Source organism: Oryctolagus cuniculus, chromosome 8 (genome assembly GCF_964237555.1).
Source record: "Oryctolagus cuniculus chromosome 8, mOryCun1.1, whole genome shotgun sequence".
Lineage (NCBI taxonomy): Eukaryota > Metazoa > Chordata > Mammalia > Lagomorpha > Leporidae > Oryctolagus > Oryctolagus cuniculus.
This window is the reverse complement of record NC_091439.1, coordinates 51,574,804-51,600,670: the sequence shown is the minus strand read 5'-3', so window position 1 is coordinate 51,600,670 and position 25,867 is coordinate 51,574,804. Positions and strand designations below refer to the sequence as shown.

Sequence of the window (25,867 nt, the reverse complement as noted above, 5' to 3'; positions counted from 1 at the left end):
GCCATCTTAGTGTTACATTAAGGTGAATAAACTATGTCTGATTTTTGTGAGCTTTCAATGTGCTATGAAAGAAAGTATTTATTTGTTATAACATCTTATTTCTGTCCAAACATATCAGAGACAATTAGTAATGCCATTGTGTTCTAGGACAATTTTCTATTTAGCAACTGAAAACAATAAAAAATGTTAAATATTGTACTTCAAAATATACTTTGAAATTTAATAGCTCTTTATTTATATTAAAATGCCCAAATATTGCCTGGGTATTGAAAATGCTTTCACCATATGTTTATCTGTAACTTTTAACATTTTCAACAGTGTCTACAATGACTTCGTTAGCATCCCCGTTTCAATATAGACAAATGACATCAAATCTATTAGAAGTCCAACTTTGAGACTGCTGGTGACCTAGCATCTAAAATTAGTGTATTTATAAATTTGGTTCTTTTTTTTCTCTTGACTCTACAGATTTGTATTTAAATCAGTCCTCTTTGATTTTTCTGCCTGTATACTGTAAACATCAATAAGAAAAAGTGAGAGTATGCTGATTATATGCTTGCCCGCTATTTGTTGGCAGGGTATTTGCTCTTCTAAATGCTCTCTACTCTTCCTTCTCTCTTTTTCCCATCTTGCATGGCATCTTGGGTCGGCCAGGAATCAGAGTCAGATCAAGAACAGGAGGAAGAGGTAATTTTATGACAGTGTCGCTTGTTAATGGCTGTATCATTGCTATTACCACTCATAAGAGCACTTAGCTAACCTGTATTCTTAGAAGGAGTAAGCAGTTATTCTTAGTCATTAAACGGACAAAATTTTACCCCAGCTCTCTGACTCTGCTTCTTTATCTTACAAATCCACTTCAGAGAATAGTAAAGTTGCCCTGTAAGCTGTTGTCTTGTCTGTATGCAACAATGTACATGTCTCTGCCAACTACTGAAATCTGAATCACACTTTAGCAATTCTCAAAGGTTAATCTGAAAATGTGTGGAGATAAGTCTTTTTATTACAGAAGTAAAATATTATTTTCCTCTTAAACTCCCATATCCTCACAAGCTGCAAAGCAGTGTTCCAGAGGCTATATTACCTGTAATGGCCTCATATTCTTGTGTTCCAACATCTTCTTAGCTTTAATTTATAACACAGATTGATTTATACATGTCACAAGAAAACCAAAGTTCTTTAGGCTCCCTAGAAACTTTCATGAGAGTGAAGTCCTTAACCAAAAACTTTGAAAACCACTGAGACAAAAATACTGTAAGGAGTATGTGGTTCACCCATTAGGCTACAATAATGTTGTGATGAGAACTACACTACTGAAAGCCGAGTCTTTTCTAATTCCTCAGTGTACTTCATTAACACTGATCTCTCTCAACCACCCTATGAAGTATAGGCTATCATATCACAGATGAAGAAAATAGTCTTAGAGTGGTTTTCTTGGAAAAAATAGCCATTTGAATTATACCTGCTTCAACATTTACAGCAAATATGTATTTATTTCCCTTATAAAGATCTGAAAATGATCAGATGTTATAATAGAAATGAAAGAAATCACTGAAAAATTTCATATATTTACCAATTAATATATCAGTTTCTATATCTAAGGTAGACAAATGTAATTGTTACTAGTTACGTGTAAAGATTTTGGATATACTAGTTTTCTAAATGTATTCAGATACATTTGAAATACAAAAAATGCAAAGAAAAATATCCTTGTACCCAGGAGATTAAAATGTAAGGCATTAGTTTAGAGGATCCCCCTGAATGTATTTTTTTCCTATATCTTGGCAGTGGACCCTGGTGAGAGGGGTGGTACAGACTCTCTGTCCTGCCTAGGTGGCCACCTAGAAAATCAGTTTATGACAGGAATGAAGTCTTTGTTGCTGAACTTCACTGCATGTTCTGTTTCTCACATACTCAACTGCTTTCATGTTCGGTGACCCTATCACCGCAGCTGTTAAAAGCAATACCTATGCGTCTTCCTGAAAGAGCAATAACACAAATAAACCAACTTTGCTATGTTCACAAATGACTCTTTCCCACTAGATGTATAGATTTTCCCATGGAGTACTTCCAGGGACTCTTCAGGGCAATAGATCCCATTGGGATTCCTTCTAGAATTTGGAATGCTGACTTGTTATGAGTGATGGCAAAAGTTTTTCTGTAGACTGTAACACCCTGGCATGCTATTTGTCATTCTGTTTCACTACTAAATTGACACTTTAGTTTAATAGTCACTTTGCACTTTTCTTGACCTTGTCCCTATTAAATATATATTGCTAACCAAAAACACGGCCTGGGTCCCGTTTTCCAGGGAATAACATTTAGAAAGGACTTTCTACCTGTAGTCTTTAGAAAAGGTTTTTTTTTTTCAGTTATGATAAAAATCACTGAGAATCTCATAGAAATTACTGCAATAAATTCCTGTAGTTTATGATATCACCTCCATGTGTATAACTTTGAATTGGAGCTTATTGTACACATTAGGAGCTATGAGCTAAGATGCTATTTGTAACCATTCAATTTATGTATGTTTTTTTTCAGATCGATATGACATCAGAAAAAAGTAAGATTTTAAATAACACTAGTTTGTTTGAAAGCTGGCTATATTAGAGAGAAGCATGAATTAAGATTAATTAATATGCAAGCTTGTTTCCATTACTAATCACTGTAATGATTATATTTTAGCCTTATTAATCATTAATATATATTTATAAAAGCAGCTTGGCCAGTTAAATTACAGATATATCTAATTTGTGAGCTAATTAGCAGTAAAATGCAATTATTATTCATTTAAGCATTCACTTTCTTTTGACATCCCTGTTAACCTTGGTATTGCTGTTATGCTTGTTTAGAAACCCACCCTACCGTTTTGTCCATTTGTTAGCATAACATTTTCACCTCATTAATTTTTAAGCACTGACATGGCAGTATCACTTTTTATAAAGCAACCGTGATTTCTGCAGAGAGTTCATGATTTTTATAGGGTAGACCTGCAAAAGTGATACTGTTCAATAGTTACTAGCTGAAACTAACTTTTCCCAACCACCCCTCCCCTCCCTTGCATCCCTTACTGTGGTGAAGTGTAACTAAAACCTTTAAGGCTGAGGTCTAAAAGATTTTTATGAAAACTTTCTGGGGAAAAAAAAAACTAGAATCCAATAATGCACAAATTAAAACTTCCTGGATGAAATTACAAAACTATGTTATAATCACAGCAATATGTTATTATTGGGTTATTTTTAAATAATCATGAAAATCTCAAACCTGATCTAGAATCGAGAGCACTGGTTTGTACAGACCTTAAAAGAGCTATCTTAAAATGCATTTCAAGTTTGCAATACTCAATTGACATGTTTTGTTGACTGGCCTATTTCCAGGGACTCTGTCCCTTCTTGTGTGGAAACTCAAGTTGAATTTTGTAGGTTTTTGTTATTTCTATGACCCTTCCCAAATTCTAACTTTTACTGTTTATTTATTCTAAATTTATTTTGATTTATTATATTTCAAAGAGATATCCCCAAAAGGAGAAAACTTAGAGCCATGTTTAATATGGACACCTGGCCCTATGAGATGGTCTGAGGATTTTTAAGTTTTAGTACAATGTGATTTACTCCCAGTTAATGGAATGGCTTTAACTGTGGTCTATCATCACTAAATCATTATTCAGGATTAAATATTTGAGATTCTGGATGTGCTCAGTGGTTTGTGTAGTTGAAGATATCTGTATTGATATAAATTAATTCATTTACATATGCATAGACACATACTACATCTCCCCAGTAAAGACAGATTCTCTCAAGAGAAGGCATTTTTGCTTATATGACATTATCATTGCCTTCGTTGATTCCACAGTTATTTTTGAAAGTGATTTTATTTTATTCTCCCATTTCTTCTTCAGTACTGTGGTACATCCTTATTTAAATGGCTCTTTCCTTTGTCCCTTGAATACAAGCTATTAAGAATTCAGCCTTAACCTATCTGATTTGATTATTCAAAACAAAAGAAGCAGAAGTGGTACCATGTTGCTCTGATACCCTGGATTCTCTTGAATGACTCCTAGGTGTTGTAGACACTCGTGTTTGGTTTTGTTTAAATTTGAAGATAATCATTAAATAATCCTTATCTAGTAAAAGATAATCTTTAAAGAAGATCTCTGCTGAGGGAATTCTCTCCTATTTTTTTTTTTTTTTTAATGAGTAAATCCTACAAGAGTTTGAGTTTCCCTCCTTTCCTTAAATGGTTGTGAGCTCCCTGAACATGTGCCTCAGCTTCTCCCGTACCAGTTTGCAGGGAAGTAAATACACTTCACCACAGTGGTGTTTTACACATCCGTTCTAATTTCTCACCATCCTCCTCCTGCCTGTGCTTTTCTGCAAGGAGCCTCTCCCGGCAGTTTTACTCCACCTTTGCTTTGCATGGAAATAACTTGGCTTACATAAACTGTGCGTGTGTCCCGTGTGACTGTCTCTGATTTGGGTTGCCATGCATCACCTTTTGACCTTTGGACTCACATATAAGTTGAATCACAGTTGTTGTTTGTGTTGATTTTCTTTCCTTTCTTTCCCTCCTTGGTCTATCCATTACGTGTCTAAACAAGGAGGTTGCTCCAAGGAAAGGATCATGCCTCTTAGCATAAGAGTGTTTGTTTCATCGTTAGGTGTGAATTTCCCTTAGTTGAAATGCCGGTTAGCATCTGATTCAGATATATTTTGTCTAGTCACTGTATATTGGCAGAATTAAAGGTACTGAATTCCATATTTGTCTCTGATTTTAAAATGTATACACATCATTAGATGTTAGTCTGAGTTTGCTACTACTGGCTTTCTCCTAGAGGAAATCAACTTTCTGCAGTTTTTAATGCTTTTTCTTCATTTTTCCCCCATGTTTTTTTTTTTTTAACATTGATCTGTAACATCTGAACAATCTTGAGATACCTCTGTGTACTTTCACTGCGTTCTTCCTTTGTTTCGATTTGTGATGGTTTTATGTGTGTATGTCCCAATTCTTTGTTATAGCTTTGTTGTATGTGTGGATGTGCTACAACTGAGAAAATTAAGCAAGTTATTTCCTGCTCATTTTTCCTTTTCAGTTTTTTTTCCGTTAGCCTTGCTTTGCTCTTGTACCCTGAGACCTTGTGGATCCGCCATTCCCAGCCCGTTCTGTTGCCCTTCCCACCACGGCAGGAAAAGACGCTGTGTCGTTTCAGTCCTGATTACATTTGCCAATATCTTTTTTGATTTCCATTTTACTTTCAATGCTTTTCATTCACATCAAAGATGATGAGACAGAATCTACAGAAACATCTGTCCTGAAAAGTCACCTGGTTAATGAAGTTCCTGTCCTAGCAAGTCCGGACTTGCTCTCTGAAGTTTCTGAGATGAAACAAGATTTGATCAAAATGACTGCCATCTTGACCACAGATGTGTCTGATAAGGCAGGTTCTATTAAAGTGAAGGAGCTGGTGAAGGCGGCCGAGGAAGAGCCAGGAGAGCCTTTTGAAATTGTTGAAAGAGTAAAAGAGGACTTAGAAAAGGTGAATGAAATCCTGAGGAGTGGAACCTGCACGAGGGACGAAGGCAGGGTGCAGGCCTCTCAGTCTGAGAGAGAACTAGTGGAGGAGGATTGGGTTATTGTCAGTGAGGAGGAAATAGAAGAGGCTAGGCAAAAAGCACCTCTAGAAGTGAGTGAATATCCATGTGTAGAAGTTAGGATAGAGAAGGAGCCCAAAGTCAAAGCAGAGAAAGACCCGACTGGGCTAGTGAGCTACCTTACAGAGGATCTCAATTCCTACGAGTCTTCACGGGAAGAGCCCCGGCAGATGGAGCAAGACACAACAGGGGAGCAAAGTGATGCTGTGGTTATGGACAGGAGCTCTGCAAATGGAGGGAAGGACATGTCCTCTGAAGAGACGCAGGCCACACAGAAGCAGCACAAACCAAGCTTGGGAATAAAAAAGCCAGTGAGAAGGAAATTAAAAGAGAAGCAGAAGCAGAAGGAGGAAGGCTTGCCAGCTAATGCTGACAAAACTGAACTTAAAAAATGCAGTTCGGAAGAGTCATTAGATGAAGACGCAGGTCTGGCCCCTGAACCTCTTCCCACTGTGAAGGCCACGTCTCCTTTGATAGAAGAAACCCCCATTGGTTCCATAAAGGACAAAGTAAAGGCCCTTCAGAAACGCGTGGAAGATGAACAGAAAGGTCGGAGCAAGTTGCCGATCAGAGTTAAAGGCAAAGAGGACGTGCCAAAGAAGACCGTGCACCGGACACATCCTGTGGCGTCACCCTCCCTGAAGTCCGAGAGGCATGCGCCAACATCCCCCTCCTCCAAAACGGAAAGACATTCTTCCCTTTCCTCCTCTGCAAAACCTGAACGGCACACTCCACTGTCACCCTCAGGTAAAACAGAACGACACTCCCCGGTGTCATCGGGCAAAACTGAGAAGCACTCCCCTGTGTCACCCTCAACCAAAACAGAACAACACTCCCCGGTGTCGTCTACAAAAACAGAAAGACACCCACCAGTCTCACCTTCAGGCAAAGTAGACAAACGCCCACCTGTATCACCCTCTGGGAAGACAGAGAGGCATCCACCAGTGTCACCTGGGAGAACAGAGAAACGATTGCCTGTCTCACCTTCTGGAAGAACAGAGAAGCATCCACCTCTATCAACGGCTGGGAGAACGGAGAAGCACCTGCCTGTGTCACCTGGGAAAACAGAAAAGCAGCCGCCTGTATCCCCCACCTCAAAAACAGAAAGAATTGAGGAAACCATGTCCGTTCGGGAGCTGATGAAAGCGTTCCAATCGGGTCAGGACCCATCTAAACATAAAACTGGTCTCTTTGAGCACAAAGCAGCCAAACAGAAACAACCTCAAGAAAAAGGTAAAGTCCGGGGAGAAAAAGAAAAGGGGCAGCCCATAACCCAGCGAGAAACGCAGAAGACAGAGAGTCAGACAAGCAAACGGGGCCAGAGATTCGCAGTAACCGGAGTTTCGGAACCCAAAAGAGGGATCCGGACATCCTCCATTGGATTTAAGAGAGAAGACACAGCTGGAGAAAAGGAGAAAGCAATTGGGCCCAAAACACCAGAACCTGTGCAGTCAGCAGCCGAAGAAGAAAGCCAGAGAGAGAGCGACATCCCCAAGGAAAAGATGGCGGAAGAACAGGGAGACATGGATCTCCAGATCAGCCCAGACAGAAAAACATCCACTGACTTTTCTGATGTCATTAAGCAAGAATTGGAAGACAATGACAAATACCAACAATTCTGCCTGAGTGAAGAGACCGAAAAGGCCCAACTTCACTTAGACCAAGTGCTCACCAGCCCTTTCGACACCACATTTCCGCTAGATTACATGAAAGACGAATTCCTCCCAGTGCTGTCTTTACAGAGCAGTGCTATGGATGGCAGTTCGGAAAGTCTCAAACATGAAGGGATCATAGGCTCTCCGTGCGGCAGCCTGATGGAGGGCACCCCTCAGATTAGTTCAGAAGAAAGCTATAAGCATGAGGGCCTAGCCGAGACCCCCGAGACAAGCCCAGAAAGCCTTTCTTTCTCGCCAAAGAGAAGTGAGGAACAAACTGGGGAAACAAAGGAAAGCACCAAGTTAGCAATGCCATCAGAAATTCTTTCAGAAAGAGAACATCCCACCACCCAAAACGTGACTGCTTGTCCTGAAGGGCCAGGTTCCACAGTCACTGAGGACTCAGAGCCCTCTCCTGAGTGTTTGCAGGAGAAGGCCACCCCAGACACTTCCAAAGATACGTGCCCCAAGCAAGAAAGTGATTGCTCTGACAGTTCTAGTTTAACATTAGCAAGAGAAACGCCCCATGCACTAACTGAGGAAGCATCCCACGTTGCAAATCATCTTACATTTGGGGGTTCAGCCCACAAGACACAAACTGACACTGAAACTCAGGAGTCCTCAATACCCTCAGATGAGACTAAGTCCCCACCTGATGCTAGCGCAAAGGCAGACACAGGAACTGAATCAAAGCCCCAGGGAGTCATTAGAAGTCCCCAAGGGTTAGAACTTGCACTCCATAGCCGTGACAGTGAAGTCCTCAGTCCTATGGCTGATGAATCGTTAGCAGTGAGCCACAAAGACTCTCTGGAAGCCAGTCCCGTGCTAGAGGATAACTCCTCACACAAAACTCCAGATTCTCTGGAACCAAGTCCTTTGAAAGAGTCTCCTTGCCGTGACTCTCTGGAAAGCAGCCCTGTCGAACCAAAGATGAAGGCTGGAGTTCTGCCAAGTCACTTTCCTCTGCCTGCAGCTGTTGCCAAAACGGAGCTCTTTACAGAAGTGGCCTCGGTGCGGTCACGGCTACTCCGAGACCCTGATGGTAGTGCTGAGGATGACAGCCTTGAGCAGACGTCACTCATGGAGAGCTCAGGGAAGAGCCCCCTCTCTCCTGACACCCCCAGCTCTGAGGAAGTGAGCTACGAGGTCACACCCAAAACCACAGACACAAGCACACCCAAACCAGCTGTGATTCATGAATGTGCAGAAGAGGATGACTCAGAAAATGGAGAGAAAAAGAGGTTCACACCTGAAGAGGAAATGTTTAAAATGGTAACCAAAATTAAAATGTTTGATGAACTTGAACAAGAAGCAAAGCAGAAGAGGGACTGCAGAAAAGAGCAGAAGCAAGAAGAATCTCCTTCATCCTCAGACCCAGATGCTGACTGTTCAGCAGACGTGGATGAACCAAAACCCATGGAGAGTGTGGATGGTGAAAGTGATGTCCCTGTGTTAGTGACTTCAGAGAGCAGGAAGACTTCTTCTTCCTCAGAAAGTGAACCTGAATTGACACAGCTTAAAAAAGGTGCTGACTCAGGCCTTTTACAGGAACCAGTGATTCGAGTGCAACCTCCTTCCCCTCTTCCATCTAGCATAGACTCCAACTCCAGTCCAGAAGAAGTACAGTTCCAGCCTATTGCTACCAAACAATATACTTTCAAGATGAATGACGATACTCAGGAAGAGGCACGTACATCAGAAGAAGAAAAAGATTGTGAAACCCATTTCACTGAAGACAGTCATACTGTTTCCACCAGTGACACACATAGATCTGATGATGATCTCAACAGAGACACTGATAAGCCAAAAACCTGTGATGGCCACGGGTGTGAGGCTCTGAGTCCTAATGGCTCAGCCACTCCTACATCTGGAGGCCTCCAGAGTGAAACTGGTGATGATATCAACGAACAACTGGCCCTCCGTAAGGAAGCATTAGCTCTCCATGACACTCATGAAGAAGCTGTACTAGGGGAAGAACTAGATGCATCTGTGGTAGAATCTCCACAAGGAGATTTCCCTAGAGACAACTCTTCATCTTTGTCCTCCTTGCCTCATTGTTCAGGATCTGAAGGAAAAGAATTAGGTGAAGACCTATCCCCCACACTTGCCACTACAAAAGTGGAGGTTGTAAAAACAGATCAAGCTTTTGAGAGCCTATCAATGGACTGTTCCACTCAAGACTCATCTATGACTATGCAAGCAGAGAGATTTTCCATGGATGGTCCTGTGTCTGACCTAACTGAGACTGATGAAATCTTTGATCCTCAAATCATAAGCCCTTATGAAAATGTTCCTCCCCAGTCTTTTTTCTGTAGTGAAGAAAGCAAAGTGCAAACAGATGAAAGTCACACCACAAGTTCTCACTCTTCTGCAGTATGTTCTGTTACCATCACGTCCTCTGTCGAAGAAGTCGTGGTGGGAAGCTCCTCTAGAGTTGTTTCAGGCAAAGAATCTAATATTGAGAGCCAGAAGATAGAAATTGAAACCAAGCAAGAAAATACCATGGGGGAATTGCAGCCAGGAAAATCCTCCTCATCTTCAGAGCCTTCTATGCCGAATACACCAGCAGTCAATGTTGAACAAATAAGCAAAGTCATCATCACAAAAACTGATGTGGATTCTGATTCATGGAGTGAAATTCGAGAAGATGATGAAGCCTTCGAGGCTCGAGTGAAAGAGGAAGAACAAAAGATATTTGGTTTGATGGTAGACAGACAATCACAGGGTACCACCCCTGACACCACTCCTGCCAGGACCCCAACTGAAGAAGGGACCCCAACAAGTGAACAAAATCCATTTCTCTTTCAGGAAGGAAAATTGTTTGAAATGACCCGAAGTGGTGCTATTGATATGACCAAGCGGTCCTATGCAGATGAAAGTTTCCACTTTTTCCAAATTGGCCAAGAATCCAGGGAAGAGATGCTCTCGGAAGACATAAAAGAAGGGACTACTGTGGTTGAGCCCCCACAAGCAGAGACATCAGCTGGGTCACTAGCACTTTCAGAATCAAAAGAAATGGGGGATGATGAAGCCGACTTAGTTCCAGATGATCTGAGTGAGGAAGCAGAGGAAGTACCTGCCTCGGATACTCAACTCAGTACCCAAATGGGCATTTCAACCGCGACTGAAATGACCACTGAAAAGGATATTTCTACAGGGACTGAGGACCTCCCTACTATGCAAATGGAAGATGTACCTCCTCTGTCATCTCGCCCTGATTCCCCAGAGCCAGTTGTACAAGTTCAGTTAGATTTCTCCACTGTTACCAGGTCTGTATATTCAGGTCGAGATGATGATTCTCCCGATTCTTCCCCAGAGGAACAAAAATCAGTGATTGAAATCCCTACTGCGTCAATGGAGAATGTGCCTTCCACCGAAAGCAAATCCAAAATTCCTGTCAGGACTGTCCCAACCTCAACCCCAGCCCCTCCATCTGTGGAGAATGAGAGTTCAGTGTCTGAGGAATTTCTCTCCAGTCTGGATGAGGAAAAGAAGGAGGATGAAGCAAAACCAAAGTCCAAAATCCCCATCAAAGCACCCATCCAAACAGTGGAGCAGCAGCTTTCTCATGCAGACTTGTCTCTCCAGAAGACAGCAGTTCCTCAGGGACAGGACATGACAAGCAGAGCTCCAGATAATAGAAGCAAATCTGAATCCGATGAGGGTCCTTTGGACTCAGAGATCAGATGCCCAGTGATAAACAGAAGTTACACTGAGACAGAAGCAGAAGGCAGAGAAGGGGCAGAGGAGCTTGAGTTAGAATCAGAAGAAGGGGCCACAAAACCAAAGATATTTGCATCCCGACTGCCAGTTAAGAGCAGAAGCACCGCCTCCTCCGGCAGGGAGGGCGTGAGCCCCACTAAAGAAAGCAGGGAACATTTCTTTGACCTCTACAGAAACTCCATAGAATTCTTTGAGGAGATTAGTGATGAGGCTTCCAAGTTAGTGGATAGACTTACACAGTCAGAAAGGGAACAGGAATTAGTTTCAGATGATGAAAGTAGTAGTGCCCTGGAAGTTTCAGTAATTGAAAACCTGCCAGCTGTTGAGACCGAGCACTCAGTTCCTGAGGACATCTTTGACACAAGGCCCATTTGGGATGAGTCCATTGAGACTCTGATTGAACGCATCCCTGATGAAAATGGCCATGACCATGCTGAAGGTATTTGCCAGCCACTGGGACTCCCTGTGCTACGCATGTCATAAATTTGTAATAGTTTTTTTTTGTATGTTTGTTTTATTTGGTGATTTGTGTCTCATTTTCTTTAAGCTTTTTGTAGTGGTTAATGTGTTTGTGTAAGCCCTTTGTGTTTTGTACTTTCTCTGTATACTCTTGTCTATGAAAACAATCTCAAGATTGAATAATGAGAATGCTTATGGAAAACATAAACATAATAACCAGGCAACATGATCTTGCCTTTCTTTAGCTGCTGCACGTAAGGCCATGCAAGCTTTGAGTTTTGTTGTCCTGAAGTCTCAGGCTTAGCCTCAAAGTACACACTTTAGCTTTTGTACAATAATATATTAGTTTTTGTTTCACAGTATGAGGATACATTGCTCTTCTTACCCTTGTATACTTTAAAATAATTTGTACTTACAATTTTGTAATCATTAGGAAGCCATTTGCTCAAGAAGAATTCACATTTCGTGAAATTCCAATTGTTGTGGATCTGTTTTTTATTCAGAAAGGTTGGATTTCAGATACCATTGGTAAACACTTTAAGCAAAGAAATTCATAAGGTAAAAAAAAATGCTTTTCATTTATGTGGTCCATGAATGGAGACTGTACTCCAATTAGATGCACCAAACAACAAAAACTCAAACTTTGCACTATTTTAGTTGGCTGTGAGGGAATGATGTCTCTTGAATTATAAAAAAGGAAACCACAGATGACTTGGAGGAGTCTCTTCTGGTCTTCCAATATCTCTACAATGAAGACTATTGTACTAAATTCAAGTTATACAAAATTCTTGATGTCAGTCCAAAATTCTGCCCACCAATCAATGACAGTGAGAAATGAATTGGGAAAATTATGGAGGGTGATCAATTCTGAGTTTGCTTAGTAGCAAACAGGCAGAAACTTTGCTCAAAAAACATGCAAGCATGCTAGTACACGTATACATCCAAATGTATATGCTGCGTCCCCTTTCCTCTGAGATCACCAAGACCACACGCAGTGATGTTTCTGACCACACTGGGTAAGCTCAGGATGGTCTGATCAGCTTATAGTCAACATCTCTTGTGTGATTGGAAGGGATTGTACCTCCACAGGCAGTAGTAGGAGGTGCAAACAATTACTCCACTTCAGAATCCCATTTTGTATTTCTCTGATGTTTCATCAGCATGATTGTCTTCTGGTGGGCAGTATTCTCTGTGATAACTTACAAAGAAAGTCAAGTCCTAAGATTAATAGAAATCAACAACATACTATTCTGTCCAGGAACTAGTCTTGATTAAAGAGATATGGAAAGCACATGGTTTTCCTGATTCATATTAGATTTCTTTCCCATTCCACCCTAGAAATCTGATGAACCATACAACCCAATATGACCTAAAATGTAAAAACTAACTTGTGCTGCTATCAAATATTTGGACAAGTGACTTCCTTTCTTTGGATGACCAGTACTGTGGGTCCTCTCCTGTCATAGAAAACCTTTGGCCATTCTGTTTTTGACCTTCTTTAGATCCACAGGACGAGCAGGAACGGATCGAGGAAAGGCTAGCTTATATTGCTGATCACCTTGGCTTCAGCTGGACAGGTAAGACAGAGGTGACCTATTTTTTTATTTTAACAAAACCTGCTTGGTTTAAATATCATTGATGCATCAGCCAAGTGTTATTAATTATAAAAAGAGATTCCTCTTCTTTGCTTGAGAAAGATCATGAGAACAATGAATGAACAATAAACTGCGCACTAAAAAATATAGGCTCTACATTAATTAGCAATGTATCTCAGGAAAGGCCTTTTATCACCTCCCAAATTAAGAATAAAAAATTTTAGATTTAAACATTTTGCGCACACACCCACCCACACCACTCACCTTTGGTAACAGTGGATATCTAGATTTAGGGGAGACTATTGTGTTTCAAAACCATTGGTAAATATAATTGCCATCAAATATAATTGGAGATTTCACCAGGGTTCCTGTTTAGATATCTTACTTCATATATCTTCATAATAAGCAATACTAAGACTTGCTTTGGGCAAATATTGAAACAGATGAGTGAGATGCTTCGCATTTTTTTTGAGAAATGTGAATGTTTAAATTTAGCAGTTATATGTTAAAAGAATTTATCAAGGACCAATGAATTTTAAAACCAACATGTTTAGAAATAAGATTTGTAGATTTGAAAAATGATACCCTTATGTCTACCTCTGACTTAACAAATTAAAGCAAGGTTATTAGTCTGCATTTTTTTAAACTCTGGTTTATCATTTGCATCATTGAGCAAACAGTATAAAGTTAATATTCTCCTCCTTTCAATTTCTTAAATATTTGCTGAAGATGAGCTCATAATACTATTTTTTAAAAAAAGATTTATTTGAAAGTCAGAGTTACACACACACACATACACACAAACACATACAGAGAGAGAGAGAGAAAGACCGCAACAGCTGGAGCTGTGCCAATCCGAAGCCAGGAGCCAGGAGCTGCTTCTGGGTCTCCCATGCAGATCCTGGGGCCCAAGGACTTGGGCCATCTTCTGTGCTTTCCCAGGCCATAGCAGAGAGCTGGATTGGAAGTGGAGCAGCCGGGTCTCGAACCATCGCCCACATGGGATGTCAGCGCCTCAGTCCAGGGTGTTAACCCACTGTGCCACAGTGCCAGCCCGTCATAATTCTCTTTAAGATAATATAGGATAAAAGACTAGAAACAGAAGGAATATCTATTCTCTCAATTTTAATAATTTAAAGTAACTTTAAAATACTGATCAGATTTATTTAATTGGCTTACTTAGTAGATAAATAGCTGTCATAATTTTCTTCAAATATATACATGTCCATAAATATATATTAAATGTAATATGTATATATTTAGTGAAATTCAAACCCTAAAACCATATAGACCGATATAAAATGAAAAGTAAATATGTCTGTGTCATTTATGTCTGGTCTTCTAGTACTATATCTCAAAGATAGCAATGATAAAACACTTTATTATGTATCAGAGAAAATATACAATACCCTTATTTATGCCAATTATTTAAAAGTAAACAAAAATTTACTTACTGTTCTTTATAAATATCAGCATAGACATAAGTATTTCATTCTTCTAAGTGGCTATTTAATTACACGATATTAAGGTCCCATAATTTTAACAGTGGCCTTTGTTGATTAATTTTATTGTTACCCATTAATGGCAATAAATAGTATCCTTGTGCATTGGCATATTTTTCTGAGTGTATTTATAGGACATATTCTTTAGAAGTAGCATTGCTGGGTCGAGATATATATTTTTAAATTTCAAAATATATTGTCAAATTGCCCTTCAAAGAGAACACAAATTCATCTCTGTTACATACACACACACACACACACACACACACACACCTCATAACATCTTTATGGAATGTCAATGGTAGAATTTAAAGAAAAAAATATTCTGGCTTCTTAGCTTCGTTAATGCTTCCCAGACTTTTTATTCATTGACATAAAATCAAATAAAGGAGTTTATCCATCCACCATAATATAGCCACAACCAGTATTTATCCAGGTGTCCAGAAACAGAATTTATGATGCTTAAAACATCATCTATGATTATTAAAAGTGAGAAATAGCCCATTGCTCCTGTTTCACTCATTTGTTTTCCATCATCTTAAGAGTATAAGCAAGTGTTATTAGTCTTATCTACATATTGGAATCAAATGTGCCTGAATTATGAGTGTTATTACCACCTCACACTATTTCTACTATGGCATCGATCAATTCTATACCCAACATTAAAGGAAGGATTTACAATTTGTGCAGAAGAACAAAGGTATGCATGAGTCACTTCTAGTATGCAGAAATAAATTAACAGAACCCAAATACTCACAGCTGTGCAACAACCCATCATTTATACAAAAGAAAAGAAAGGGGTAGAGACTCAAACCCTGAAGTTCATGTGTTTACAAAGTGTGTTTTCTCTTCTAGAATTAGCAAGAGAGTTGGATTTCACTGAAGAACAAATTCATCAAATTCGAATTGAGAACCCAAACTCCCTTCAAGACCAGAGTCATGCACTATTGAAGTACTGGCTAGAAAGGGATGGGAAACATGCTACAGGTGGGTACAGTACCATGTGCAAAAGGTATTATGCTACCAGTGGAAATGCCTTGCCTAACAACCCCATTCTTATAAATTTGGCAAAGCTACAAAATAACAAATGCCATCAATCTTAAGTACTACTATAAGCAAATAAGAACAAGTGATTGTCATTTCCAAAATATACACATTGCATAAAAAATCTTGCACTGTATGCCCAGGAACACTGTTAACCAATGGAAAATGAAACTAGCCCTGGCTGCTGGGAGGAACATTATACAAGTCTTAAAGGTTTCTGCATATTGATAGTAGGCACAATTCCTTATTGTGCATTATTTTATTTTTTTGTTCTTTACCAAAAGCAGAGAGAGTAACAGAGACCTTTTATTTGCTGGCTCATCACCAAATGTTTGCAACAAACATGGTGGCAGGGACCCAAGTACTTGAGCCATCTCTGTTGCCTCCTAGGGTGTGTGTTACTAGAAAGCTGGATGAGGTGTAGAGGTGGGCTGAATCCCAAGCACACTAATAAAGGATGCGAGCATCCCAAACAGCATCTCAAGCTCTGTGCCCAATGATTGCCACAGTGGTATTTTGCTGATAATGCTTATGTTTAGTTCCTGCTTTCTTTTATTTGAAGGCAGTATATAAATATATATCTATATCTATATCTATATCTATATCTATATCTATATCTATATCTATATCATCTATCTGCAAGACTATGGTTAGCTAAGGATGAAAACAGGAGCCCAGAACTCCCTCCAGGTCTTCCATGTGTGTGGCAGGGTCCCAAGTATTTAGGCCATCTTCTGCTGCCTTCCCAGGCACATTATCGGGGAACTGGATCAGTAGCTGAGCAACTGGGACTCAAACTGGTGTTCCACTTGGGATGCCAGTGGCTTATCCCAATGTATCACAGCATCAACCCCAGTTTGTATTTCCTTTAACTTCAGTGGATGGAAAATGTCAGATAACCCACATAGTAATTTATATATGGTAGTCTGAATGTACCAGATAAAATGGGGAGTAGTACACAACATAGCTTTTCTTTTCTCAGCTCGTTTAAATGTGCTACCTCCTTCACTGTCTCTGTAAAGATCCACCTAGGAACCTCGTTTACTTACATACAGTCCATGTTTGTCATTCCTTCTTTTTACATTCTTCTAAATAGGATTGTGAGAGTTAGCAAATAGGAATAGAACAGGCACTTAAGACATCATTTGGGACACCTGTGTCCCATTCAAGAGTGCATAGTTTTGAGTCCTGGCTCCATAATGGAAGGCAGCAGATGATAATCTCAAATAGTTGGTTCCCTGCCACCTACATGGAGCACCAGAATTCAGTTCCCACACCTGGCTTCAGCCTGAGCTAGCCCTACCTGTGGCAGGCATTCGGAGAATGAACCAATGTATGGGAGCAGGGTTTCTTTTTGTCTCTTGTCTGCCTTTATCTCTATCGCTGCCTCTATTTCTCTGCCTCTCAAGTTATATATTTAAAATCAGTTAAGTGTGAATCTCAGTAAAAAATACTGTTTTTAGTATAAGTGTGTCCCATGCTATATTTCATACATACAGCTAGTGCAAGTGTATTTGCTGATTATCTGAAATGCAGATTTGATCAGGAGTCCATGTGTTACCTGGCAACTCTAGCTTTAGGGTATGTGCCCATGCTATGCTACCATTTTTGTGTATATCTCTTACTTGTTTCTTTACAGTGACCCTTAATTAGGCTTTGGTTGTTTTCTGCATAAATCTCAAAAGTTTAGCAAAGCAAATAAATGAAAGAGATTTTTTAAAAAGAGTGCCTCTTGGATGTCATAAATGCTTTTTCTCTAATATTTCAGATACCAGCCTCATTGAATGTCTCACCAAGATCAATCGAATGGATATTGTTCATCTCATGGAGACCAGCACAGAACCTCTACAGGAGCGCATCAGTCATAGCTATGCAGAAATTGAGCAGACCATTACGCTGGATCATAGTGAAGGTCAAGTGTGTGTGTGTGTGTGTGTGTGTGTGTGTGTATGGGTGCACATGCACACACATACGTGCATTTAATTCAGGCACTGGACCTAGTGCCTTTCTAATTTTAGAAGGTAGACCATGACCTTTGGAGATTGTGCATTCTTTTCCTTGCTACTTTGAGACTTTCCTGCCTATGTTATAAGTCTCTGCCCCTACACCCTGACCTAACTTCATTGTTCATTCTTTGTTATTTTACCAACAACGTGGGTGATCCATCCAATTCTGTTTCCTCAGTTCCACAATGGCATTTCTGGGATTTGCTTTTTTTATTGTACCTTAATCACCCATTTCTGTGCTCACAACCAAGACTATGTCATCTCCAGTGACTGTACTACTTCTAAATTCTAATGTGAAGTATTACAGTTATTTCCTCTGTTAATTGTACACCAACAATTTCTTTAGTCCTACTAGGAGCTCCAGCCATTTGCCTTACCAGCTGTTCAGTATTAAAGTTTCCCTGATCTATTCTTACTCACTGTCATGCTTGATATCTCTCTCTCTTTCTCTCTTTCTTTCTCCTCTGTTTTTAAAAGATGTATTTGAAAGGCAGAGTTAGAGCAAGAAAAGAGAGAGAAAGAGATCCCCCATCTGCTGGTTCACTCCCCAGATGGCTGTAATAGCCAGAGCTCAGCAAGACTGAAGCCAGGATCCAGGAGCTTCATCCAGGTCTTGCACATGGGTGCAGGGGCTCAGGCACTTGGGCCATCTTCTGCTGCTTTCCCAGGTGCATCAACAGGGAGCTGGATCCAAAGTGGAGCAGTCACAACTTGAACCAGCACCCATATGGGATGCTGGTGTTGCAGGCAACGGCTTTGCCCTCTGTGCTGCAACACAGGCCTCCCATCCATCCTTTATGGGGAACTTCTTCAAAAGAATAACCTGAGTTTTCTGTCTGCTTTTCTTCCCTTTCTCTCCAGAATTATCTCTATATTCCAATCTGGTCAATCATGCAAAATTCACCTGGTCATTTCCACATTGCCAAATCCAGTGGGCAATTCTCAGTATTCAGTGTATTTCACCCCTTAATAACATTTGACATAAACAATTTGTTCATCTTAAAACATTCTCCCTCTCCCTCTCCTTCTCCCTTTCCCTCTCCCTCCCCCTCCCTCCCTCCCTCCTTCCCTCCCTCCCTCCTTTCCTAATTTACTGGTTATTCCATCTCTGTCTCTCTATGGCTTCTTGCTTCTCATACATTTAAATGATGATCTGTATTAGTGCTTGGCAAGAGCCTCAGAGCTTGTGCCCTGCTCCCACCTCTTTTGCTTTCCCACCAGTTGCAGACACCCGACCTCCTTGCTGTTCCCTAAGGACCTGAGCATTTTTCTGCTTCAGGGCACTGGCACTTTCTGTTCCCTCTACCCTGGAATATTCTCTCAGATCATCAGATAATCTTTTTCTCTCACTTTATTCAGGTCACTGTTCAAGTTTCACCTCCTTTTTTTTTTTTTAAAAAAAAAAGGTTATTTATTTATTTATTTGACAGGTAGAGTTACAGACAATGAGAGAGAGAGACAGAGGGAAAGGTCTTCCATCCGATGGTTCACCCCACAAATGGCCGCATGGCTGGAGCTTCGCTGATCCGAAGCCAGGAGCCAGGTGCTTCCTCCTGGTCTCCCATGCAGGTGCAGGGACCCAAGGACTTGGGTCATCCTCCACTTCCTTCCTGGAACACAGCAGGGAGCTGGACTGGAAGAGGAGCAACTGGTTCTAGAACCAGGTGCTTATATGGGATGCTGGTGCCACAGGTGGAGGATTAACCTAGTGCACCACGGTGCCAGCCCAAGTTTCACCTCCTAAGGGGAGCCTTTCCTGACAAAGCTATTGAAAATATTAGTTCTATTTACTCTAAGCCTTTACTCTTTTCTTTAAAAGTTAACTTTTCTTTTACTATTTTTGATAAATATACACTTTCAGAAATGCAAGTTCAGTGAGGACAAGAGCTTTTTATACCTTGTTCAATGAAATACATTCAGCCTCTAAATGATTAATGCTCAATATGTATCTATTGAATGATGAATACATTGATGAATGTCAGTCACTTTTCTGCTAAAAATGTTGATAGTTCTTCTTAGCCCCTGACATTCCTTAACCTGGCCTCACAGACTCTCCAACAAAAAGGATTAACCTCAGAGTGTTATGGTGAGGATTAACCAGCTTTATTTGCAAAGTAGAGAGTAAATAGAGCAAATATTCAGAACCTATTATATATCTATCTCTCTATCTATCTATCTATCTATCTATCTATCTATCGTTACCAGCTCTCACTCTTCTTACCACTTTATTTGGTGCCTTGACTTATCACAGTAGATACTCACTTATCATTTGCTCTCCTTAAGACATTACATCCCCCACATTTCCTTCCTAAATTCCTTAACCTTGACTTGGTTGCTCCCACATTCATTCACTGGCACCCAGCTCTTCTGGCCTGGACTTTCGTAGTTGGTCAGTAGCTTTAAAGCAAGCTCACTGTCTCTCCACCCTTGCAAGCGATGGGCCTGTTTTAAAACATGGCACACAAATACATATTCCATAAAGGTAAGCACCCATGAAATACTTAATTTAGATTGTTTTCCCTGCAGGGTTCTCAGTTCTTCAGGAGGAGCTCTGCATTACACAGCGCAAGCAGAAGGAGGAGCAAGCTGTTTCTAAAGACGAGTCCCGTGATCACCCTCCCATCGTCTCAGAGGAAGACATTTCTGTTGGCTATTCCACTTTTCAGGATTACATCCCCAAAACGGAGGGAGGCGGCTCAGTCACAACACTCTCCCCCCAAACTCCAAAGGAGCAAGTTCACCAGGATTTCTCAGGGAAAACGCAAGACCTGCCTGAAGAGCCATCTCTTGAATATCAGCAAGAATACTTGTGAGTTTCAAGAGAAAGCCTGTCAAACACAATTCCAAAGAAACGGGCCCATACGGCAAAAATGTCCAGAGTTTATAAACTTAAATCACTCTAAAATGATTTAAAAGACCCCAACAGTAACAACTGACAGAGATACATTTTAAAAAGTGAAATATTAAGAGAAGCAATTGTGATGGTCTAAAGTATCACAGACCTGCTGAATCAACTTCCAGTTCTGTGACCTTGGACAAGACCCCTAAGTGCACTGAGCCTCCATGTCTACATCTATATAATCTTATGCACTTCCCTAATTTCAAAAGGTTGCCTGTGAAAACTTTGTTTTAACTGTGAAATCTCACATAGGCAATATGGTTATTACCTGTGGGATAGATGCACCTCATTTGCCCTCTAATGCCCATTGTACCATGGCTGATTCGGAACATGAACAGTGACCTGGAGTGATCCAGGGACCTTGTAGATGTTCAGAGGGATCAATTGCTCCTGATGTATGAAGGGTCTCCAAAGAGTTCATTAAAATTTGTATTAAGAAAAAGTTATGGCTGGCGCCGCAGCTCAATAGGCTAATCCTCCACCTAGCAGCTCCAGCACACAGGGTTCTAATCCCGGTCGGGGCTCCGGATTCTGTCCCGGTTGCCCCTCTTCCAGGCCAGCTCTCTGCTGTGGCCCAGGAGTGCAGTGGAGGATGGCCCAAGTGCTTGGGCCCTGCACCCCATGGGAGACCAGGAAAAGCACCTGGCTCCTGGCTTCAGATCAGCGTGATGCGCCTCTGCGTACCATTGGAGGGTGAACCAACGGCAAAAGGAAGACCTTTCTCTCTGTCTCTCTCTCTCTCACTGTCCACTCTGCCTGTCAAAAAAAAAAAAAAATTATACATGGATTTCAAACTTATTTTGCACTGATAAATACAGTTATCTTTAATTCCAGTTTTTAAGAACTTTTTGAAGTCCCCTTCTATATCAACAAAACTATGAGGTAGGTAATTATTAAAAATATAAATACGGTACAAATTATCCATTCAGAATAAAAGAGTATTGAATTGAGACACAGGCCTTTGGCACAGCAATTAAAGTGCCACTTCATGTCTTGGTTCCTCTGCTTCTGATCCAGCTTTTTGATAATAATCACCCTGAAGGCAACAAATGATGGCTCAAATAGTTGGGTCATTGCCTCCCACTTGGGAGACCAGGACAAGGATCCTGGCTCCTGACTTTGGCCCTGCTCAGCACCAACTACTGCAGGTATTTGTGGAGTGACCGAGTGGATGAAAGGTCTCTCTCTCTCTCTCTCTCTCTCTCTCTCTCTCTCTCACTCTGTCTCTGTAGAAAACAAAGAAGAGAAAAGGAAAAAGGAGAAATGCCCACAGAGACACTTTGGGCATTTAAGATCAGTGAAGTGAGAAAGAATTACACTAAACCCAAAGAAAGGAGCAAAACAAAAAATCTTTTTATTTTAAAATTGAGATTGTGCATGGTTACATTGGAGCAACTCCAAAGTATATCAGTAGAGGAAGTTTCAGGATCAATACACCCCTCTGTTAAATAAGAGCTTTTTTAGGAGCACAATCAGAATCTCTCACTATTTACATGAAAATAACTATATTAACATGAAGACATTTAATTCTGCCAGACAGATTATTGCTTTAACAGCACTATTCTCTATCAATCTTTGTTATGTATAACTTCTTATGTCCTGAACAAAATCTTGAGTGATCAAAGAAAATATAAAATATTAGAGAATACACTTTGTAGAGGTTAGGAAATTGTAATACATTTTAGGATATTCTTTTTTTTTTTTTTTGATTTAATTATTTATTTGGAAGGCAGAGTTAGAGCGAAGCAGAGGCAGAGAGACAGAGAGAGAGGAGTCTTCCATCTGATGGTTCACTCCTCAGATGGCTGCAACAGCCAGAGTTGCTGTGATTCCAAACCAGGCCGAGAACTTCCAAGTCTCCCGTGAAGATGCAGGGGCCCAAGGATTTGAGCCATCTTTTGCCACTTTCCCAGGCCATAACAGAGAGCTGGATTGGAAGTGGAGCAGCTGGGACTTGAACTGGCACCCATATGGAATGCTGGTGTTTCAGGTGGCAGCTTTACCAGCTTTGCCACAGCGTCAACCCCAGGACATTTTTTAAAAAGTTTATTTATTTATTTGAAAGGCTGAGTGACGGTGAGTGGGGGTGGGGGAAATATCTTCCATCCATTGGTTCACTGTATAAGTGGCTGCAATGGCCAGGGCTGGGCCAGGCTGAAGCCAGAAGCCGGGAGCCAGGAACTCCATCCTGGTCTTCCACATGGGTATCATGGACCCACACAATCGGGCCATCTCCATGGCTTTCCCAGGCCACATTAGCAGGGAACTGGATGGGAAGCAGAGCAGCCAAGACTATAACCTGCACTCATACAGAACGTGGGCAACACAGGTGGTGGCTTAACTCACGGAGCCACAATGCCAGCCCCACGATAATTTTTATTGTTAGACTATATTGCTTTCTGTCAATGCTAGATCCATGAGCTAGAACTCTCTACTCCATGTTTTTCTTTAAATTTGGCCAAATTTGTACTACTTGCTTTGCCTGTCATGGCCTGTGGAGATGAGCTCCATCTTCCCTTCCCTTCCCTTGCTGGAGCGGGAGGAGCAAGGTTAGTTCCCCTGAGGCACGCTTTGGCTTTTGCATTCCAGTGTGACAACCCCAGGAACAGAAGTGTCAGAATCTCAACCGGCTGCACCGATCCGTAGCTCTCCCGGGCAGACACCAGAGGAGATGGGCACCCCTCTGGAAGAAGAGAGGCCGTACCTCCAGACCCCAACGCCCAGCGAGCGGGGAGGCTCGCCCATCGTACAAGAACCCGAAGAGCCCCCTGAGCACCGGGAGGAGAGCTCTCCGCGGAAGACCAGCCTCGTGATCGTCGAGTCGGCTGATGACGAGCCGCAGAGCGCTGAGAGACTTGATGAAGAGGTAGCTTTTGAAAAGGTACGACCGCCCTTCTTCTCCGTTGCGTGGCGCACCTGCCACACAGCTATAAACCTCCTTCCAGCTTCTGGGCCTCAAGCGGTTGAGTCCTTTTCCCATCAAAACAAAATGATTGCCCAAAGTAATGAACGTGAGTGGTGAGACAGCGTCCATCCCTTTTTAATTCTGAAAACTGGTGAATCGAGAAAAACGAAACTTAGTTCCCATGCTAGCTGTTGCACCACAAGCTCTAGTTGGGAACACTTTTGCTAAGAAACAGTAGCACATTGGTGGAACAAAGTACTTGACATAGCTCCTAAAAAGCAGCAAATTTAGGTGAAAAGGCTAGTGTGAGGAATCAGCGACTCTCAGGAAAGCCGGCCAGTCTGGGCTGTGCTGGGGCCTGCAGTTCAATTTGACTTCTGACGGTGGTGGTGCTCTCAGATCCTAAACTGTGGCTTTCAGCGGGGGCTTGGCTCCCAACACAGATTCTTCTCATAAGAGGAAGGACAATTTCCAAATTAGATTTATTTTAGGCATGACTTAGAAGAAGAATGCTGTTCCTAAGCTTATTGGCATCTCTAAATGTCAAAATGCCTGATGATGGCCTGAGATGGCATCATAAGACTTTACTGTTAATTAAGAGTTAACGTGGGGAAGAGGGGTGGGGCTAATCTCCAAAAACACATTTAAGCCATTACTTCACATACCTCAGGATGAATTTGGGAGCTGGGTCCTTCTTCAGAACTGGGATCAGAAGGCAGCCCTGGAAGGGGTAAGGCAGGGAGATCTGTGTTTTGACTCCCTGGATGATTCTTATCCACGAAAATGTGAGAATCCATTGGAATTAAACTTTATGTAAATTAGTTAGGTATCAGTTTCCTTCTAAAATGGAATCGAATTCAACAGCATTTTCTATTTCAAAGTGTTTTGAAATATTATTGTAGAGCTTAGCAGTGAAGAGCTCTATGATAGAATTGAAATCTTTTGGGGAGCAAAAGTGATACAAACTATCTTTGGGATTTGGACCTACATTTGCTTTTGTTCATTCTGAGGGTGACACTCACTATCTGGATTTACCTAAAATCGCAATGAAGAGGAGGAAAGACGCAGGCAGAAGAGAACTGTCGCCTGCTGGGACAGTTCTCTAAAGTAATGCAGCCACCCATGAATGGGCTTTTAGTATGAGTGCACCTTAGCACAGTGTTATTTATCCCTCATGCTCTGGTCTTCAACAAATATCAATATGAATGTTTCATACATACTGTCTCACATTAGAAGATTGCAAATTGAGCACATAAGTATTGGAATAACTCATGTTTAATCTATGCTGTGCATTTAAATAAATTTTGATCAGTCATTCCACATTCCACATATTTTATACAGTAACATGTTCTGCTTCTTTGTCATAAATATCTGATTGTCTCTCTTAAGCTTCCTAGTGATACAGAAACTCTTCTGACCCCAATTGGAGTATCCAATTTCAATTACTTTCCTTGCAGGTCATATTTCTTTTTTTTTTTTTTTTCAAAAAAAAAAATACATGTTTATTTATTTTGAGAGGCAGAGCGAGAGAAGGGGAGAGAGAGAGATCTTCTATCAGCTGGCTTATTCCCCAGGTCATCTGGGCCAGGCCAAATCCAGGAACCCCAAGAGTTCCATCCTTGCCTCCCAAAAGGGTGGCAGGGGCCCAAGTACTTGAGCCATGTCTGCTGCCTTCCCAGGTGCGTTGGCAGGAAGGTGGATCGGAAGCAGACCAGCCAGGTCTCAAACCAGCACTGCTGATGTGCTGACGTTGCAAGGGTCAGCTTAACCTGATGCACACCCCACAACACCCGCCTCAGCAATCATATTTCCAGGCAGCAAATTCCTGATTGTATTGAAATTCCTGATTTAGAATTTACTTTTTTTTTTAGAGATTTACTTATTTATTTGAAAGGCAGAGTTACAGAGAGGCAGATACATACATATATATATATATATATAGAGAGAGAGAGAGAGAGAGAGAGAGAGAGAGAGAACAGAGAAAAGTCTTCCTTCTGCTGGTTCACTTCCCAAATGGCCTCAACAGCTGGAGTGGGCTGATCCAAAGCCAGGAGCCAGGAGCTGCTTCTGGGTTCCCCACGTGGGCACAGGGGCCCAGCCACTTGGGCCATCTTCTACTGATTTCCCTGGCCACAGCAGAGAGCTGGATGGGAAGTGGAGCAGCCAAGACTGGAACCGGCACCCATATGGGATACTGGCACTACTGGTAGTGGCTTTACTCATTATGTCACTGTTTTGGCCCCTAGAAGTTACTTTTACTTTAGCAAACAGTGATGCAGAATTTTTAAATATATTAAGCAAATTTAGTTTTCTCTTTTTTAAAAAGTATATTCTGTTAGGAAAGAGTGACTCAATCTGTGACTCCCAAGATAAAACCACTCATCTAAAATGATCTAATAGCCCCATCTGTGGCTTTGAGCCCTACCTACAA

The 25,867-nt window shown here is 41.2% G+C and overlaps 1 protein-coding gene across 50 annotated transcripts in view; it reads left to right on the top strand.

Annotated features, from left to right (window-relative positions):
* The window catches only part of ANK2 (ankyrin 2), a 677,994-nt gene that overhangs the window by 641,987 nt on the left and 10,140 nt on the right, over positions 1 to 25,867 (top strand). For 37 of the 50 annotated variants that reach the window (XM_070047718.1, XM_070047717.1, XM_070047713.1 and 34 more), the window contains 8 exons: positions 655 to 687; positions 2,542 to 2,563; positions 5,277 to 11,465; positions 12,988 to 13,062; positions 15,438 to 15,569; positions 17,395 to 17,538; positions 20,159 to 20,441; positions 23,121 to 23,412. In XM_070047718.1, the coding sequence (XP_069903819.1) occupies positions 655 to 687; positions 2,542 to 2,563; positions 5,277 to 11,465; positions 12,988 to 13,062; positions 15,438 to 15,569; positions 17,395 to 17,538; positions 20,159 to 20,441; positions 23,121 to 23,412 (7,170 nt within the window). The remainder of the gene's footprint in view (positions 1 to 654; positions 688 to 2,541; positions 2,564 to 5,276; positions 11,466 to 12,987; positions 13,063 to 15,437; positions 15,570 to 17,394; positions 17,539 to 20,158; positions 20,442 to 23,120; positions 23,413 to 25,867) is intronic. The other 13 variants (XM_070047725.1, XM_070047728.1, XM_070047733.1 and 10 more) reach the window with 2 other exon arrangements.